At 37.2% G+C, this 18,173-nt stretch overlaps 1 protein-coding gene across 1 annotated transcript in view; it reads left to right on the top strand.

The window, feature by feature from the left end:
* LOC122817598 (colorectal mutant cancer protein-like) overlaps positions 1-18,173 on the top strand; it is a 212,937-nt gene that overhangs the window by 60,494 nt on the left and 134,270 nt on the right. The window contains exons 7-9 of the mRNA XM_044090636.1: positions 8,120-8,274; positions 8,649-8,789; positions 14,202-14,302. Coding sequence (XP_043946571.1) covers positions 8,120-8,274; positions 8,649-8,789; positions 14,202-14,302 — 397 coding nt within the window. The remainder of the gene's footprint in view (positions 1-8,119; positions 8,275-8,648; positions 8,790-14,201; positions 14,303-18,173) is intronic.

The following is an 18,173-nucleotide window of genomic DNA, read 5'->3' as shown; positions in this document are numbered from 1 at the left end:
ACTACCTCCCAGTTTATGTCTTCTTTTTCAATTATTTCAGAACCGTCTTCTATGTCCATCTTTATTATTTTTTCTCATCTAATTTTCTTCCATTCCTATACTTCTAAAATGTCTTCTCTCTGGTCATTTTCTTCTCTTTTTCTTTTTCCTTATTCTTATTTTCATTTTGCAGTCCACCCATAAATGCCTCATTTTTGTTACATTTATAACATTTCAATTCACATTTTTTGCTTTGCGCCCCATTTCTTCACAAATATAACATTTTCTTTTGTAATAGTAACTTATCAAATGTCCTTCTTTTCCACAAAAAATATTTTGGGTTGTCCCCGGTATTTTATGACACCCCTATTCCCATCCATATTTATCATGCTTGGTGTATGTATAATTTTTTCTATTTCTATTTTTAACACAATATTACAATCCCAGCCATCAGACCATAAACTCCTTTTGTCATAAACTTTTCCAGTGTCCAGAACCTCTTTATATAAAGTTTTCAAATGTCTTTTCAAAGTCTCTCTTTCTACCTTTGTTCAAAACTGTACATTAATTTTCTTTTTTGTTTCCCTGTTAAATGCTTTTATCATATAAAGATTACATTGGTTACAGTCTTTTTTTCATATTCTCCTAGAAAATTTTCCATTGAAAAAGTCTCACAAATAATGTCACAAAATGTCTCTTTGTTAATAGGAATAAATGCTGTCACCTCATGTACTTTTATACCAAAAAGAGCTATTAAATTGTCCCACACTTCATACCTGTCCATTTCTTTATCTTCTTTAGTTTGAATCCTTACTAAGTACTTTCATTTTTCACTTTCTTTTTCTATTCTGCTACTCTACTTTTGCCATCTTTTACTTTCTCTGCATATGTTTTCTTTTCTGTCTCATCACTATTCTTAAGGATTGTCTCTGCATCCTCCTTTTGTATTTTCTCCATAATATCCCCCCCAGGAAACATCTCCTTCATTTTCTGGCTCACTCTGCACCACCATTTCTTTAGTAAATCATCCTGCAGCCCTCCTGACTGAAGGGTTGTAATTAAACATAAACTGTTTGACTCATCTCCATCAAACAGATTTCTTTGAAACAATTCTTGAGAAACCTGCATACATTCTCTGGTCTTGATATTTACTTTCTCGTCCATTTTATTTGTCACTCCATCATCTCCTTCTCTCTCCATCTACCTCTCTGTTTCTCTTGGCTGCCTTTGTGCCTATAATGGAAACAGGAAATGCTCCACCAAAATGGGTCCCACTCACAACATTGACTAGTAGAAGACGTTCATTAATATCCTGACAAAATTTCCCCAGTAATGTAAATACACCTTGCACATCCCCTAAAAAGAGACTAATAGTGTAGCGGGACTAACCTGGTTAATAAAAGCTATAAAAAATGGTGCTTGGTTTCACACATGGGCTCCAGTCTAGTTAAGCAGGAGGTATGTACCCTGGGGGTATTGTAGGGGAGTCCTATAGTTAGGTATGATATGGTAAGGGGGGTTGTTAATTATAATCTGTATGTGAAAGAGTTCCAGGTCATTATCTTTTCTAACAAGTCCGGAGGTGAATTTTTTTTTAAGAATATGGAGACATCACTGCCTTTAGTGTGATAGGCATTGAGACCTTGCACTGAAGGAGTGCTTTCACTGGACTTGAAACAGGTCTCTATGATGATGCATTCATCAATGTTTTCCAGGTTAAGTTGTGCTTGTAGGAAGTAGAGTTTTTTGTTAAGACTTCTAGTGTCAAGCAGCAATATCTTAATAGTATCCAGATTCTGTTTTCTTATGCTGGAAGCTTTACAAGAATGATATTGCTTAAAAAAGTTACATTGGGGGTGGACAAAGTTTTAGCCAGTATAGGAAAGCCTTGTGAGGAGGTGCAGGCCATCTCTGGCAAAGCAGTTAGGACTGGCTACCATCTCCTCCCAGGGCAATATATACTGTATTTCCTTTAAATGATACCAGAAGCTAAGCCTGTTATTGAAAACAATAATCTTTTTTTCATTTTTGGCATCATTATTTGTGATGGTAGAATGCTAGTTTAATACCAGCCTCAGAAATATATTTCAAGGGCTATATCATGTCTCTTTTCATATAGTGCAGGGAAGTATGTCTCAAGTCATTTATATCCACATGTATCATTACTACATCATATGTATACATGTGGTACAAGAATCTGATTATTGCTTAATATGGTCCATCCTGGCATATGCAACTGACCATGACCCTGTCCTTGCATAGCCTGGTGAGCTGTGCAGTGTTGTGTCAACTACTGCAAAACAGATCTATGTTGCACAACTACTGATTATTTAAAGTACATCAGGGATGGGGGGGTAGGTTGTAGAGAAAATTAAGGCTCTAATGCCAGCATCTATATGGTGCAGTGTCATACTGCTGTGTGATGGGTAGCGCCACACTAACTAACCTTATTTTAGCACATAAAATAGCAACAGAAAGCTCAACAAAGTGTAACAACCAGTTGCAAGACACTTGAATTTAGCAACATTAGCAAGTAATATCCTCAAATAGCCTGGAAACCTTCTTCTGCCACCATTAGGAACCAGTAAAATAATTCCATCAAAAATCACTAATTCAGCCACTCAGTATGTTAGCCATGATTGATAAATAGTGCCAACTTGCCTACTGACTACTACCTGGCTACTACCAGTGCTGGTCGCACTGCTAATACACTTGGCTAGGAATCAATGCCCTTTAGTGCCTTCCCTCACCAGAAGCACAACAATAGCACTAATCCCAAGCTGGTTCCCAAAGAAGCAGTTTACAGGCTTTTTCAGTGACTTCTAGTTTTCAGGGTTATTGTCCTTTAATAGTATGTATATCATCTAATATAAAATACACAAACCAGCGAGCAGAAAAAAAATTTAAAAAGCCCTAGAAAGGCCCCTGGAAAGGCTGCAGAAATACCTCACTAAAAGAATCACAGGCCTAAAGCAGATGCCCTACGCTGACCGCCTTAAAAAACTCCAGCTATACTCTATCGCATATCGTCTACTCAGAGGCGATCTCTGCTTAACATACAAGGCCAAGTCAACCCCAGAGCTATTGGACATGCTACACTTAAAGAAAACCAAGTCCCTCAGAGCCACACACTCCAGGGATCTAAACCTTGTCATCACAATAAACAAAACATGCTGGGGGGATAGATTCCTGACCCAGAGACTCCCCAGACTCTGGAATAGACTGCCCATACATGTCAAGCAGAGCGCCTCTTTGGCCTCTTCAAAAGGAACCTTGATGATTGGATGGGAGAAAGGAAATTCACCCCGGGGATCACGTCAGTTGCCCTGCTAGACAGGGGTCCAGGGAAGTAAATAGTGTGGGAAGAAATAGCCAGGGAATTGTTATGGCTAGGCTTGTATAGGCCCTAGGACTGATAGCCTAGTACCAGCCTATGAACCTAAAAGTAAATAAAAATCATATGATCAAAAATTAAAATAGTGAACCACACACACACCATAATCCTAAAAATATGTTTTTGCACATGGAGGGGATGGGAATCTGTCCACAACCTGAAACTTAAATATGCCAATTGCACAGTCTCACCAACTCAAAAAATAAAAAATAAAAAGAAACAAATTTCCCATAAAATGGTAATCAGTACAACCCATACAAGTCAGTCCTGAGATTCAATAATGCCTACACCACATGTACACTGTTCTGAGTGAACAGACAGCAAAGACATAACTCACGCCTTCTTCCTCCTAATTTTAGTTTTCCTACCGATATTCTTGCAGCTTTAAATAGTGACAGGGATTCATACAGGTTACCACAACGTGTAGACTACATGAACACTTAGTGTAATCTTTCTGAGTGACTAGAAAGCACAAAAAATGTGTTAAGAATGTTCTTGAATAGATATTCTGTAGACTTAGTGCAGGTTTTATTGAATCTGGCCGAATGTCTTTCGATAACAAATATGTACAAAGACAAAAATAATATCAAAACTCAATAACTATTTTTACCTACTACTGTAATACAAATATAAACATAACAGAACAATAACTCTTACATCAACAAGAACATTAAAAAAAAAAAAGTACTAACCTCCAAATTCCATCATTACATACTGACACAGTCTTCACTAAATGTCCAGAATATTAAAAATGCCAAAAACACATACAAAAACATTAGGCAAAATCAGGGATATACTGTAAACAATTCAAAGTCACACACTACAAATCAAAGCAGCACAGTATTTCGACATTATTACTGATCACACAAACCAACATTTGTTCTAAATATAATTCGTTCAAATTATATAGAGGTAAACTCATTTGACCTTCTGTGTAATCACACATATCAGTTACATCCATATATATATACATATATATATATATATATATATATATATATATATATATATATATATATATATATCTATATATATATATATATATATATATATATATATATATATATATATATATATATATATATATATATATATATATATATCTATAGATAGATATAGATATAGATATATATAAATATAGATATAGATACAGATATATATAGCTAAAGAGATATAAATAGCTATATTTAATCTATATCTCCTTTATATATACAGATATACAAATATAAATAGATCTAGATAGAGATAAATTAAAAAAAAAAATATATATATATATATATATATATATATATATATATATATATATATATGGATCTAGGACTGTTGAACGAAAGTTCAACAGTCTGAATCCACTATTACCGAACACACTTTAGCAAAAGCGCTTTCACCGAAATAGCGCTTTCGCTAAAGTGTGTTAAACAAAAAAAAAAAACATTAAATTAATGTTTCTGTAGGGGGGGAAGCCCCCCCTGCACCCCCCATGTGGGGGGGGCTGTGACTCCCCACTCTCCCCCTACTTTAATATTATCACTTCGAGATCACACAACAGTGGGGAAAAGGGAATTTTCCTTTATCTGCATGGTAGTACGACCTCTGCAACAGGCAGACTTACGCGAAAGTGCTTCTTCGGTGAAAAGCACTTTCGCGTAAGTATGCCTGGCCGTTAGTGATTCGGTGAAAATTTCATTCGGGGATCAGTACGGATCCCATATATATATATATATATATATATATATATATATATATATATATATATATATATATATCTATATAGATTCAGTTTAGAAGCTCGAAATACTGAAATATTGGAATTCAGTATTTTGAGCCCATAAAGTGGAATCCTGAAAGCAACGAAACCTCAGAAGTGTGAAATTCAAAACCTCGCATACTGGAGATTTTGAATTAGCGCTTCAGGTGTTTCGCTGTGGTTATGGATTCAGGTAAGTGTTTATTTGTTAAGGGTTTTGGGTAAGGGCTGTGGTGTGTGTTAGTGTGTTTTGTTGTTGTGATGTGTGTGTGTGTGTGTGTGTGTGTGTGTGTGTGTGTGTGTGTGTGTGTGTGGAGTAGAAACGCTAATTCAAAATCTCCGGTGTGTGAGATTTTGAATTTCGCGCTTCTGAGTTTTTGGTTTTTGTTGTTTTCAGGTTTCTACTTTAGAGCCTTGAAATACTGAATTTCGATATTTCAGTATTTCGAGGATTATAAAGTGAATATATATATATTATATATAATATATATACAGATCTATCTGTCTATCTATATATTGTTGTTTGATTGAAGTAACTGTTGTGATTTTCCATTGAACATTGGTTACTTCTACTGCTGGAATTTCAGCATTTCATATCATTAGCTTTGTATGTGATATGTGAAGACAAGTGGGTTAGGAGAATTTGTGTGAATGTTTATGGGTTAGAGTTACAGTAAGGATTAGGGGATAGCTTTATTTGGGACATATGTGTGTAATGAATGGATGTGTGTCCAAGTGTGTGGTTTAGTGGTGCTGTTAGAGAAAGGGTTTTTCATGAGGTAATTTGCAGGGTTAGGGTTAGGGGCTTCTCATTTTTATTACTTGATTTTGAGAGGGTATGTATTCTACTATAGTTAGCTGTCCACACATAAAATACCTACAGGAATACAACAGTGGACTATTTCAAACTAAAAGGCTTTTCCTTTTTTTACTTGCTGTTCTCTAGGAGAATCAGCCACTCTACCAGGTTTGGACAGCCTATAAGGGGATTTATTCCACAACAGGTAATTTACATTTGTTTAATAATTTCAGGCAGTAGGGTGTTGTTTGTCTTTTTTCAGCTTTTCCCTGTTCGGGTCTGCTAATGATTGGCAGTAGATTTTTTATGGTGCCGAGTTGCCAGCCCAACGTCCAACCTTCAGCAAAGGCACGTCCATTCACGCATGTCTTTCGGAGGCTACTTGACCGTGGGGAGGACATACAGACTCCACACAGAAGGCACACCAGCAGTGAATCGAACAGGAGAACCTCTTACTGTGAGGCAACAACGCTACCGCTGTACCACAATTGCCAGCATTAGGACAGATATAAAGATTCATTAGTTTTCCAACAGTGAAATAATCTCATATAAGTTGTTACGCTTACAGCTACATAAGGTATTTTTGAACCATTTAGGACAGGGAAATGGAAGATCCTAAAAAGCATTCTACGTCCTGGTAGCAGTCACAGTGGAATGATAATTTCCCTTCTAGATTGCTAGATGTATGCACCCATCAAATATTGTACAGTGTGAGGTTTATATGTAAACATATCACTATTTTCTGAATCAGAATGTAACAGATATGTGAGCTGCACATAAATCTTGTAAAACCCGCCACAGGTAAATTAAAGATCTGTGCTTATTAGTGGCAGAAAAAGATGTATGAACTTCTGACCCTTTTCAATGAATTTGGAAAACAATATATGCAGTTTATAATCAATGTTTATACAATTGCATCTCCTTGATGCTTGGAAGCACAGCCAATTGTACATAGGATATGAGAATTTAATTAAAAGATATGTGGCTTTTCTCAGGCCAGAAAGCCAGCATATTGTAAAACAGCAATTAGATCAAAGACAAGTAAAAAGGCCCATTAGTTTGTAAATGTGAAAAAAATTTGCATGGTTTCATCTGTACTCTGTAAGAAAAGCTATAGACCAAGTAGTTTAAGGAATAAACAGTTAAGTTGAGAAAGAAAACAGTTGAGAAGTGAAGAAGAGCCCTGCATCCTATGACTTGTGTGTTATTTCATTTCAGCATTTTTATCTCTCTGTCTGCAAATCCAAATAGTTCAGCTAGGGTCCAGTAATTCTTTCAGATGAGAAATAACTGAATAAAGACTAGCTGTAGTTAGATGTTTTTCTTTATTGCATCCTATTTGTTCAAAAGAATTATTTTCTGCTTCTTTGTGCAATTCTGTATTTTTCTGTACATTTAATTATTAACTATATCACTTTACTTAAATATTTGTATTTATTCACTTTTAAAACTGTGTGTCTGAGCACCTATTCATGCATGTATTAAATAATAACAGGGCTTTTAATGCTAACTGTTGAGAAAGCTATTGCCATCTACTTCCATTAGTCAGTCTGCTTTGCTACACACTTATCATTTGTGTTTACTATTACTTGTTTTTTGACGAGTGAAACAGTATCTAGAAGGTTTCCAGCCAAGTTATCTGCCATGGCAAAAAGTTGTAGTCTTGGAGAGCTCTACCAGTCTTCTATGAATACTAATGTGTGTGTGAATGTAAGAGCTTATTTAAAATGTAGTTACTGTGGACAAGTAAGAATGGAAAGCACTGAAACAGACAGACATAGTGGCAAGAAAGGGGTCTAGGAGACAGACTAAAGACTCTGGTGGGGTGTTCAGTATGAACCTTATTCTTTGGTGTGGATTATGGTAACCTATACCGAGGCATTGGTGCATATCTCCTGCATGGTGTTGTGATCAGGTCACTCTTAATGAGTATTTCACGAGTCATATTTGTGTACCTTATTTATTCTTGAATCTATTTGGCATCAGTGGAGTAAGAGAACATATCCCTGGTAGCATTCACAATGGTTGTCAGTGGTGGGATTCAAACTCCATTTGTCTACCACTGTCAGTCTCCCTTTCCACATGTACCAAACACAGATACATGTTTATCTACACATGCACATGTTATTAATACAACAGGTTACTCAAATACCCCATACATACAGCACTGTTTACTGTTGTTCTTTGTGGAATATTCCAGCAAGATCATGTTGTAACAAGTGGAGACACCATTCAGTCTGCTCAGCACTGCCAGAGTGTCCAGGACCTGATTCACCTGCTGTATGAACACAAAATGCATCCCGGATTTGAGAAGGATACAAGGAACTTTGAGACAGAAATAAAAGGTCTACAGAGGTGAGAACCCACTAAAGACTTGAACATTTATTTAATCTCTGCACATTTGTTTCCATTCATTTGTTTGCTGACCAAATATACTGTATAGTTTGCTGTTTTGTTAAACTCTGCAATGGCAGGATAACTGCTCTAAGAGGAACTTTTTCCATAAAGTTAATTGCAGGCTTTTAAACAATTCTTGAAGTTGTTTAGCTGAGAATCGCAACCAAGGAAAAAGCATAAAATGGTGGACAGTGTGCCAGTAATGAAGTAAAAGCAACATAGTGAGATAAACTGGCAGCATTTGTTAGCAGGAATGTAATTAGGTGATGCTGAGTAGGAGCAGATATCTTTACTGATCATGTGACTGTCCTTTGTCTCACACTCCATGATAGATGTATTGAGCAGAACAAGAGTCAGAACGAGGCTCTGTCCATGATGCTCGAGGAGTGGAAGTGTAAATCCGAGAGGCTGAGCATGGCACTGGGAAAACACGAGTCCAACAGCAGTGCACTGCAGCTTGCTTTACAGTACAGGTAAAATATGTCCGATTTTAAAGCACACTCACCTCACTTATCCCCTCCTTCTCCTGCCTTACCTTAGCTCCATGCTACTGGAAATGAGGATATGTTGCATGATAAAACTAATACTCTGTTATCCACCTGCAAACATTCCTGCTAGATGTACATGAGCTGTGCTCATGCTGTGCAGTCAGCTTTTCATTACCATCCTAATTACCACAGTTATGACAGTCTTGGTTTTTAAGTCTTGTGCATGATTGGAAGGTTGCATTTGTTTCTACTGTGCAAAAAAACACCTGTCAGTAAACCAGTTAGGGACAGTTAAGACACTTAAAATGGCTTTTCACTATATTGCTTTAAGTTAATGAGCAGGTTTAACCTTTCAGTTTCAACAAAAGAGTGCTGAAACTTGAGGTGTTAAAACTTTACTTGAACTGAAACACACCAGAATACCCAGTGCACACAGGTCCTGCATATGAGTAGCTTTCCAAGACAGAATGGCCTATACACCATAAACTGCCTCAGAAAGATTCTAAGAGAACTGGCTGCATGAAAAGCAACCAGACAGTGCTCCTAGCAAAACAAACAAATAAATGAGATGCTAAAATTAAAATAAATGCTGAATTTGGTTTTCTGAGATGAGAATCTCTCTGTTCTTCCCATGCAGGGGGCTGTGTCCGCTGCACCTTCCTACTTGATATAATCATCTCTAGGGTCAGTCAAACTGGGGAATAAGGGATAATCATTTTAGATATATGACAAACACACTGCAATTCACACAAGCAAACCATAACAAGAAGCTTACTATAAACACTCCAGGTTGTTATAGAATGTTTATGTGGAAACTATATTCCTAGGCAATACATGCACGAAAATATACATGGACATTATATCCATATGAAAATGCACAATGAAACTATACACTGCAATGTAGTTACACATTTTAAGAGTGTATATATATATATATATATATATATATATATATATATATATATATATATATATATATATATAAAATTAGTCTATAATGGTAGCTCAGATGCACACTTATTGCTTTGACACCTTGTACATCTTTAATCATAGCATTACAGCTGCTACACATACACAGATATAATAGCAGAATGGCATGCCATTTCTCTCTGGGTTTGAGTTATAGGAATAAAGCACATTATCCTTTACCTTGGAGATGTGTGGGTTTATACGCTTTACAAGATGCTCATTGAACAATTTCCTAAATTGTGGATATAAGGTTTAAGTCATTATTAACTAGGGTACTAAGTTCCAGAAGGAGGTTGCAGTTTAGAAAAAAAGCCTTTGTCACCTATGGTGAGGCTGAAGTCTGACAATAAGACCACTTTACATATGACTAGATATCCTATTATGCCCTCACCAAATGGCCCTTAGCCATCTCTTTATCTGATAGTTGTGTTATAATGCTGGAATTGATCTTGTGGGACACGATACAGCTATGAGAGTGAAGCATGCATTACCTAAACAACAGGAAGTGTGAGATTTGAATGTTTAGCATTATAGGCTGATTTTAACCCTTGGTAATCTACCATAAAATCAAACATTTTACTAGGGATATGGCAAAAACATAAGGCAAAATCAGGGATAGTTGAGATGTATTAGTATAGATGAAACATTTATTCCAAGTGTCACTAAATGCTTGTTTAGATGGCAGAAGTTGTGTAGGAAAATGTACTGCCTTGTCTCTGGTAAAACAGTTAAGGAAATCAATATTTCAGAAACCTTTTTTATCACACAGTTCTGCACATACAGTACATATATATTCTGCACCCCTCTCCCATTTAATTAAGACCTACTGCTTATGTCTGTGGTTACCATCCACTGGGTGTAATTAGAAATGGTCATTGTCAGCAGTTTCATCTTGTTGATAGAAGATTTCCTTTGTAATATATTAAGTGTACTGTCTCTACCAAGTGTCAGCCCCCTTCTATGAATGGTTCTAATTTGCTTACTGTCAAGAATTGCCTTGCTCAGAAACCCATAAAAAATGAAGACAGTGTTTGTGTATATAGTCCATCCCCCCTGTCCCTGCAAGTCAACCATAGTAAATATGGTCATTGTCCAGGGTAAAATCTATGCTTTCCAAATTCAGTTTCAGTGTTTCTTCTCTAGTGTCACCTTATCCTACCGCCTAGTTCCTTCAGTAGCACTTTCTGTGCTACGCTAAATAATTCTGCTACACCTTAATACTGGAATACCTGAGTGAGTCAAGAATTATTTAGCTGTGTAGCTCAGTTTAGTGGGATTTGAACTCTGATAGGTAAGCATGGCATAGCATACAGTTTAACAGCCATTTGCTTGTGTGCACCTGGCATATGGATGACAGCTAAATAGTTATGGTTAGCACAAAGGAGGTATCAGAAGAGCCCTTAGATGCATAAGCACCTGCCAATACTATGTTACAGAGAACAAGGAAGTCATTTTGCCTTCATGGGAGTAGTACATAAGAAAAAGGCAGCTGGGGCCACATGTGAGTACTGGACCATAATGCAACAGTGCACACCTGCAGTCAACATCACTCCTTTTACTCTCTTTCTCTCTTCCCCCATTTTATGTGAGAGTCATGCTGAGGGCGTGGCATGGTATACACAAATATTCATTAAAAATCTACCATGTCGTGCTGCTTTTAATGAAATATAAGGTACACTTCCTTAATACCTTATTTTCCCAAGACAGAATGTGTACGATTGCAATATTATAGTGCGTAGATATCTATGCCCTATTGGCATAATTATTTAGTAAGGCATATAGACATACACACAGCTTCTCAATTAAAAATGTGTTCATGAATCCCACTTGTTAGGAGTGTAACAAAGGGTGGCACAGAGCTGCAGTAGTAAGAGTTTTTGCCTCTGATGTTTGGTTTCTTGATTTAGTGCTCATGTAGAGTCTTTTAAATGAAGAGCTTGCAAATTATTCCTCTGTTTACATGGAACTTCACATGCTTATTAGTTTCCTCTCACACCCCTGAATCATGGGCAGTATCAGTCCAATAAACTACCCACAGGCTTGCATATGATCTCTGTGTGTGTGTGTGTGTGTGTGTGTGTGTGTGTGTGTGTGTGTGTGTGTGTGTGTGTGTGTGTATACACGCATGTGCATGTGTGTCCATTTGCATATGTATACACACACACATCCTGTGATGATAATGTCCCAGCCATGACTGCTCCTCAGTCTTGCACCTGTTCCTTGCTGAACTAGGTTCTGGATCCTTCAAATTGCGAAAAAGATTAAGCCGGTATTAGAAAAAAAATGAATGACTGAATGAACAAGAACAGTTTAATAGCCCTCTTCTGCCATCTAGTGGTCAGTTCTCATAGTGACAACAGAACGCCTGGTACAGGCCATACATATATTTATAGCCCACAAATGAAAATAGAGAAGGTACATTAACACAACACCTCGGTCCAAGTGCACATTCTTTCCCCACCAGCATATTTCAAGTATGGCAGACAGAGACAAAAGATGTCTGTAAAGGTCTGCTTTTTAATGATAAAAAAAGATAAGGTGTAAGTGAATAGTTTATCTGTTAACTGTTGTATCAGGTGAAGATGTTAAACTAAGCCAATAATTTTTTTTTTTTACAAATTGGTCCAAAAAGTTTCCTATGCAGTGGTTTACAAATCCTTGCTAAATGTTTCCTTTACTACTATTATTAATATTATTACATTTTTAGAAAGAACTTGAGTGAAAACAAGGCAGACAATTCAGTTAAGCAGGCCATGCATATGAAAATGAAAATGAAATAATGGTTGGCATGCTGAGATGCTTCTACTGTAGCTGAGCATTCAACCCTCTGGGTAGTCGCCTGGATTTGAGTAACAACTCAGGTGGTAAAGGAGGACATTTGGTCACTGCAGCAAGTACTCGTGCGTCCATTACATTTTAATGTAAACAGAAAATGCCAGATCATATTAACTGTGTGCAATAACATTTATTCAGTTCTATATCAAGATTATGGAAGGCGGGATTAAGGGCAGGGTGCAGTGCCTCTGCTATGACATCACTGGTTCTGTTGCCTCTTACCTGTGCAGATGAAGGCCAAATAGGTTGGGAATGGGAAGATGAGAAGAACAGTTAGCCATAATAAGGGGCCATGGCACACTACATATATATATATATATATATATATATATATATATATATATATATATATATATATATGTGTGCCTTATAAAATGGGCATGCTACTCTGTGATGTGTAGCACTTTTTTACCAAAAGAGTTGTGGTGTACATCAACGGAGTGACGCTATGATTAACAGCAGAACTTGCACAGTCACATGTCTTATCAATTGCCATCAGAGCTAGCTTGTTCAGTATTAGGTTTTGGCCATTTGTGCAATGGAGGAGGTACTGCTACTGAGACAGTTTAAGAATGAATGAGTAGAATATATACAGACATAATAATGACATGAAGTTTAAAACTATACTGACATATTATATCAACGGCCTGTGTCTCTGTCATCCTTTCTCCCTAAAGCACTCATTTTCCTCACCCATTTCTTTACCATTTCCTACACTACTTCTCACATCCCCCCTTATTTTTATTATATCCTGATATTCCCCTTCAAAATCTCCTGGCTCACTACTTTGACTTTTATCTCCCCTCTTCTTTCACCCCCTTTCATATCACATCCCTTCTCTATCTTCCTCTCCCAGCCACATACTTACAATGGTACGTTACAGCCTCTCTTCACGACAGTAATCGTACATCATCTTACACAACCTTCCCTAAACTTCTTCTCATTCAGCTTATCTACTAATCATCTATTTCAACATTCACCACATCCAGTGCATGATCCAACCATTTTCTCTGCTTGCGTCTCCACCTATTTCTACCTACACATTATCTAAATACTTTTTTCCTAAAAACTCACTCTCTAAAAGCATACTCTTGCAAATGAATCTTTTCTTTCCTTCCAGTTTCTTTGTTTTAAACCATTATAGTACTAGTATGAGATTTTATTCATGAATTACAATTTTTTTATCTATTGAGATATACTGTTGTCTTTTTGTAAAACTGTTTATGTTTTACTGTGTCCTCTATTTGTAATTGTTTTGTTAGATTTCTTAAATTAATTGTATTTTTTATCTGCTTTTTGTACCTTTTATACATGTATTATACTTGGAAAGTTTATCCCCCAGGCCTCTACTGAAAAGGGGTAACAGGGAATCCTGTAAACAAATTCAAATAAATAAATAAATAAATAAATACTGGTAGAAAGGGGAAAATGCTCCTGTGACATCCCTGAGCACATATATTGCATGGAGAATTACAAAGGGTCTGTGTTGTTCAGCAGACTGTGCTGTTTTTCTTGCCGAATCATTTTACAGCTATCACTCATAAAAAAGCGCACTACTCATATGTATATATTTTTGTGCCGTTTACCTGTCAGTGACGATTGCCTTGATGGCTATGATGTCTTACTTTACTGGGCTGAAGAACAGCAAGCTCATCGCCAGAAGCAGTGGAAGAAGACAGGCCTGCATTGTTCAGGTATAAAAATCTCTAAATGTGAAAGTATTAGCTGAGGACTTTATTCTGGGGGAAATTTCAATGACTGTGTTAGATAAACTGAATTTTAAGCTCTTTCTGGAGAGGATGCCATGTTTTGCATCTTTTTCTAAAATCAGAATAATAAACAATACATAATAAACCGAAGAAACAGTTCCAAATGCCATATTGTAGACCAAAGTGAATTATTGTCTTTTGCTGACTAGGGCATAATTGCAAACATTCAGTCTACAAAAGTTTATCATAGCTGATCTATGACTGTGGCTTTTTGAAGATGACTTACTCATCTCTGTTTTGTGCTTTTAAAGGCCATATGCTGATATTATTACAAGAGCTGAAAAATAGAAGATAGACATTTTCCAGAGAATTATTTAAAAACACAAAAATACTAGAAAGCACAATTTATCGACTGTTAGAACCCACCTAATGTAGCCATGCCCATAAGTAGGGGATACTGGTTTCTGCTGATACTAACAGTTCCTAAGCCAAATCCTGCACGACTCCTTCTCTTTTTATAATAGTATGTTCTATGTATTAGTCAGTTATACCTTTTAATATTTTTCCCTACAAACAGAAAATAAAGGATGTGATATGCTCTGTGCTGGGGTTCTTATGTATTATGAAGGGACATCATGCTTACAGAGAGCTATAAAAATGACGCAAGACTTGCAGGGCCTAATAATAGACTAAAAGTATTGGACATACAGTGTTTGGCTAAATGCCTGAAAACAGAATGGAGGTCACAGCAATACAATGGAAGGGGATGTACATGTATGATTACTTTGAATGAAGGGAGGAAGGAAGAAAGTTTAAAATAAAAGGTAGGGTGTGTAGAATCAGGGTGGAATGTAGAAGATATTTCTTTATAGGAACAGCATGGAGCAGATGATTTCTTACTTTAGATGAGTGTATCTTCCACAGGAATGTCAGGTTGATCAAGAAGGGTAGGATCTCTAAAGCCCCAAGCTCAGGTTATGTGGTGCAGAAGGATAAAGCCTTAACTTTGACCCTGACGATCTGTGTGCAGTTAAGCTGCTTGGGGGTTGGAAGAACCTGGTGGGGGTGGATGGGCTCATGGCTCTTCCATCCTGGGGAGCAGTAAATGATGGTTTCCTATTGGCTGACTGCTCCTATGTACAAAACAACAAGGGCCATTGCCAGGAAGGATATGGACTTGATGCTCCCAGCCGGTGGTGATAGCCTTTAGGACATGAGCAGCAGGACATAGAAGGTCCCCATATGGATATTGGTCCTCTCACCTGTCACCAGGAATAGGGAGAGAGGGGTCATAAAGTGCAAAACACCTCCATAGGCATCATTCAATGTGACATAAGTTGCTGATTGGGAGAGGAGTCATATAGCTTTCTGTCTGGGCCTTTGTATTGATGCCATTAGGCCCCAGTCTGAGGGAAAAGCCAGACTAACTTGGACATACACAAATCACTTTCCTGACTGCCTGGATGACAGCCCCATTAGATGATTGGTCTTACTGGAGGGCGAATTGATGGCCAGCAGGTGGAAGGTGAAAAACCACCTAGCAGGATTCCAGGGAAGGAGCATAGCAGGGAGCAAGGATGCAGAGGGGTGACTGCCCTGAGCTAGGGATAGCCATGGACCTACACCTGCACTGACTGTGCAGATAGCAAGTACTGACTCTGGTGATGAGGTTTTCTGTACAAAACAAACTAATGATGTAAGAACTGAATTATATCATGCAAACAAACTAATGATGTAAGAACGGAATTATATCATGCAAACAAACTAATGATGTAAGAACTGAAGTATATCATGCAAACAAACTAGTGATGTAAGAACGGAATTATATCATGCAAACAAACTAATGATGTAAGAACAGAATTATATCATGCAAACAAACTAATGATGTGTGTGTGTGTCTTTCGGCTTTTCCCGGTTAGGGGTCGCCACAGCGGAACTCCGGTCCGCTAATGATTGGCAGTGGATTTTTATGTACCGGGTTAACAGCCCTGACGCACAACCTTCAATGAAGGCATGCCCCATTCACGTTTGCCTCCACACAGAAGACGCTCTAGCTGAGAATCGAACGGGACAACATCTTGCATTGAGGCGACAATGCTACTGCAGCACCACCACCGCAGTACAAACAAACTAATGATGTAAGAACTGAATTAAATCATGCAAACATGACTGTAACGTCTCTTTTCTTTTCCTTCTACGTGTGCTTTTTAAAGCAATATTCATTTTTTCAAATACGTGAGATATTTTTGCTAGAATAATTAAATACCTTAAAATCACCCTCTGTATTTAAAATAACCACAGGAGTCATAGCACCATGTTCTAATTCTAATTCTAACACTGTTGTTAATTTCATTTGCTCATCAGTTAAATTATCTAATAGAAGTTTTATGTCCGTTATTGAAAACAACACTGTCCACTTTTTCTGCATTTTCCAAGTCAATAGTTTCTCATAGGTCCAATTCCGAAGATATAGAATGTATTGTGTACATAGAGTCATTCAACAAGCTACTATGAAAGTGACCATTTAAACTACAATAGTCACTTGCAAAACTCATTTGAAGAAAAGACCACTTGGTCACTAACCCCATTTCATTACTTTGAGAGACTTAATACTGTCATTGTTTAACATCGTATTATATACATAGTCCCCCCTTGAACAATCAATAGCACTTTCTATACTTGCACCATTAAAATTCAATAAGAAAGGCGTAATATTACCTACCATGACTTTGTTCACCATCTCTTGCGCCCATTTGATTTGTTGTTCCCTCCCTCCCTTGGGTCTCGCTCCTTGGTTTTGATAGTTTTCCATCGAGTACATTTCCTGGTATCCGTTGTTTCTTGGGCACTGATAAGAAAAATGGTCTTGTTGACCACGGTTCTGTAACCGTTGAGAACAAAGTAATTCCGGAGTAACTGGGGAGGGCTCCTGATGTAAACATCGTCCTTGCAACATATCCGCCCCCTGTAAAGGTGCATTCTGATTGGTCATTTGTCTTTGATTACTCAAAGACATAGTAAGCTTGGGATATGACCTCCCTTTAGTGTATTCATCCATGTCTCTCCTCAGTTTATTACATTTACGGTTGTAAATATCTGCACATATATTGTCAACCTGATTAAAGGCTTTGTCAAACGAAGCCTTTACTTGAGAAAATAATAAATCAGTGGTAATGCAGCTGATGTGCTAATCCAATACTAATGTCAGTTGTTCCATTTTAATGTTATATTTTACCATCAGCCTGAGAACATCTAAACCTGCTGCATTAAACACAGTTTCAAGTTCTTTTAAGAACTGTTGTTAACAGCTCAGTTTGGTAAACAACTAACTCTTAGCCGTCTAGGCACTTGTTGCAGTTTGATATTTCTTTCTAAATACTTATTCTCTAACTGTAGTTTTTTATATTGTAACAGAGAGTCCTCAAACAGTTTAACTCTTACCGCAAGAGCTGAAACATTACGTACTGGTTGTCTGTTACCTGTTTCAAAATTAAAGTCAAAAGTATTATTTTTCCATCCTGTACTCACTGTACTTGTTCAATACGGGAAGTGTTCTCATTAGTTGGTGTAGGTTGGGTTAAAGGCATACCCAAACTACCATAGAGTTGTGATGATGAATCCATAATTTTTTGCATCTGTGCTGTTATGCTAGAAAGCTGTAAACTCACTTGTTGCAGTTAGTTAGATAAATCCCCACTGGTGTTCTTTTCCATGATGTTCTGGTTAGCACCAGATGGTCCTCCACTCCGGGAAGCTCCTTTAGACATAATAACCAAGGAACAAAACCAACAGATAAACTCAAACCAGCAAGAAGAAAGACCTCAGTGCCACCAAAATGTTTTTTATTGAATGTTGT

Source organism: Protopterus annectens, chromosome 13.part0, assembly GCF_019279795.1.
Source record: "Protopterus annectens isolate FY-2018-M chromosome 13.part0, PAN1.0, whole genome shotgun sequence".
Taxonomy (NCBI): domain Eukaryota; kingdom Metazoa; phylum Chordata; order Ceratodontiformes; family Protopteridae; genus Protopterus; species Protopterus annectens.
Note: the sequence above shows the minus strand (reverse complement) of the source record. Positions and strands in the feature narration are given on the sequence as shown.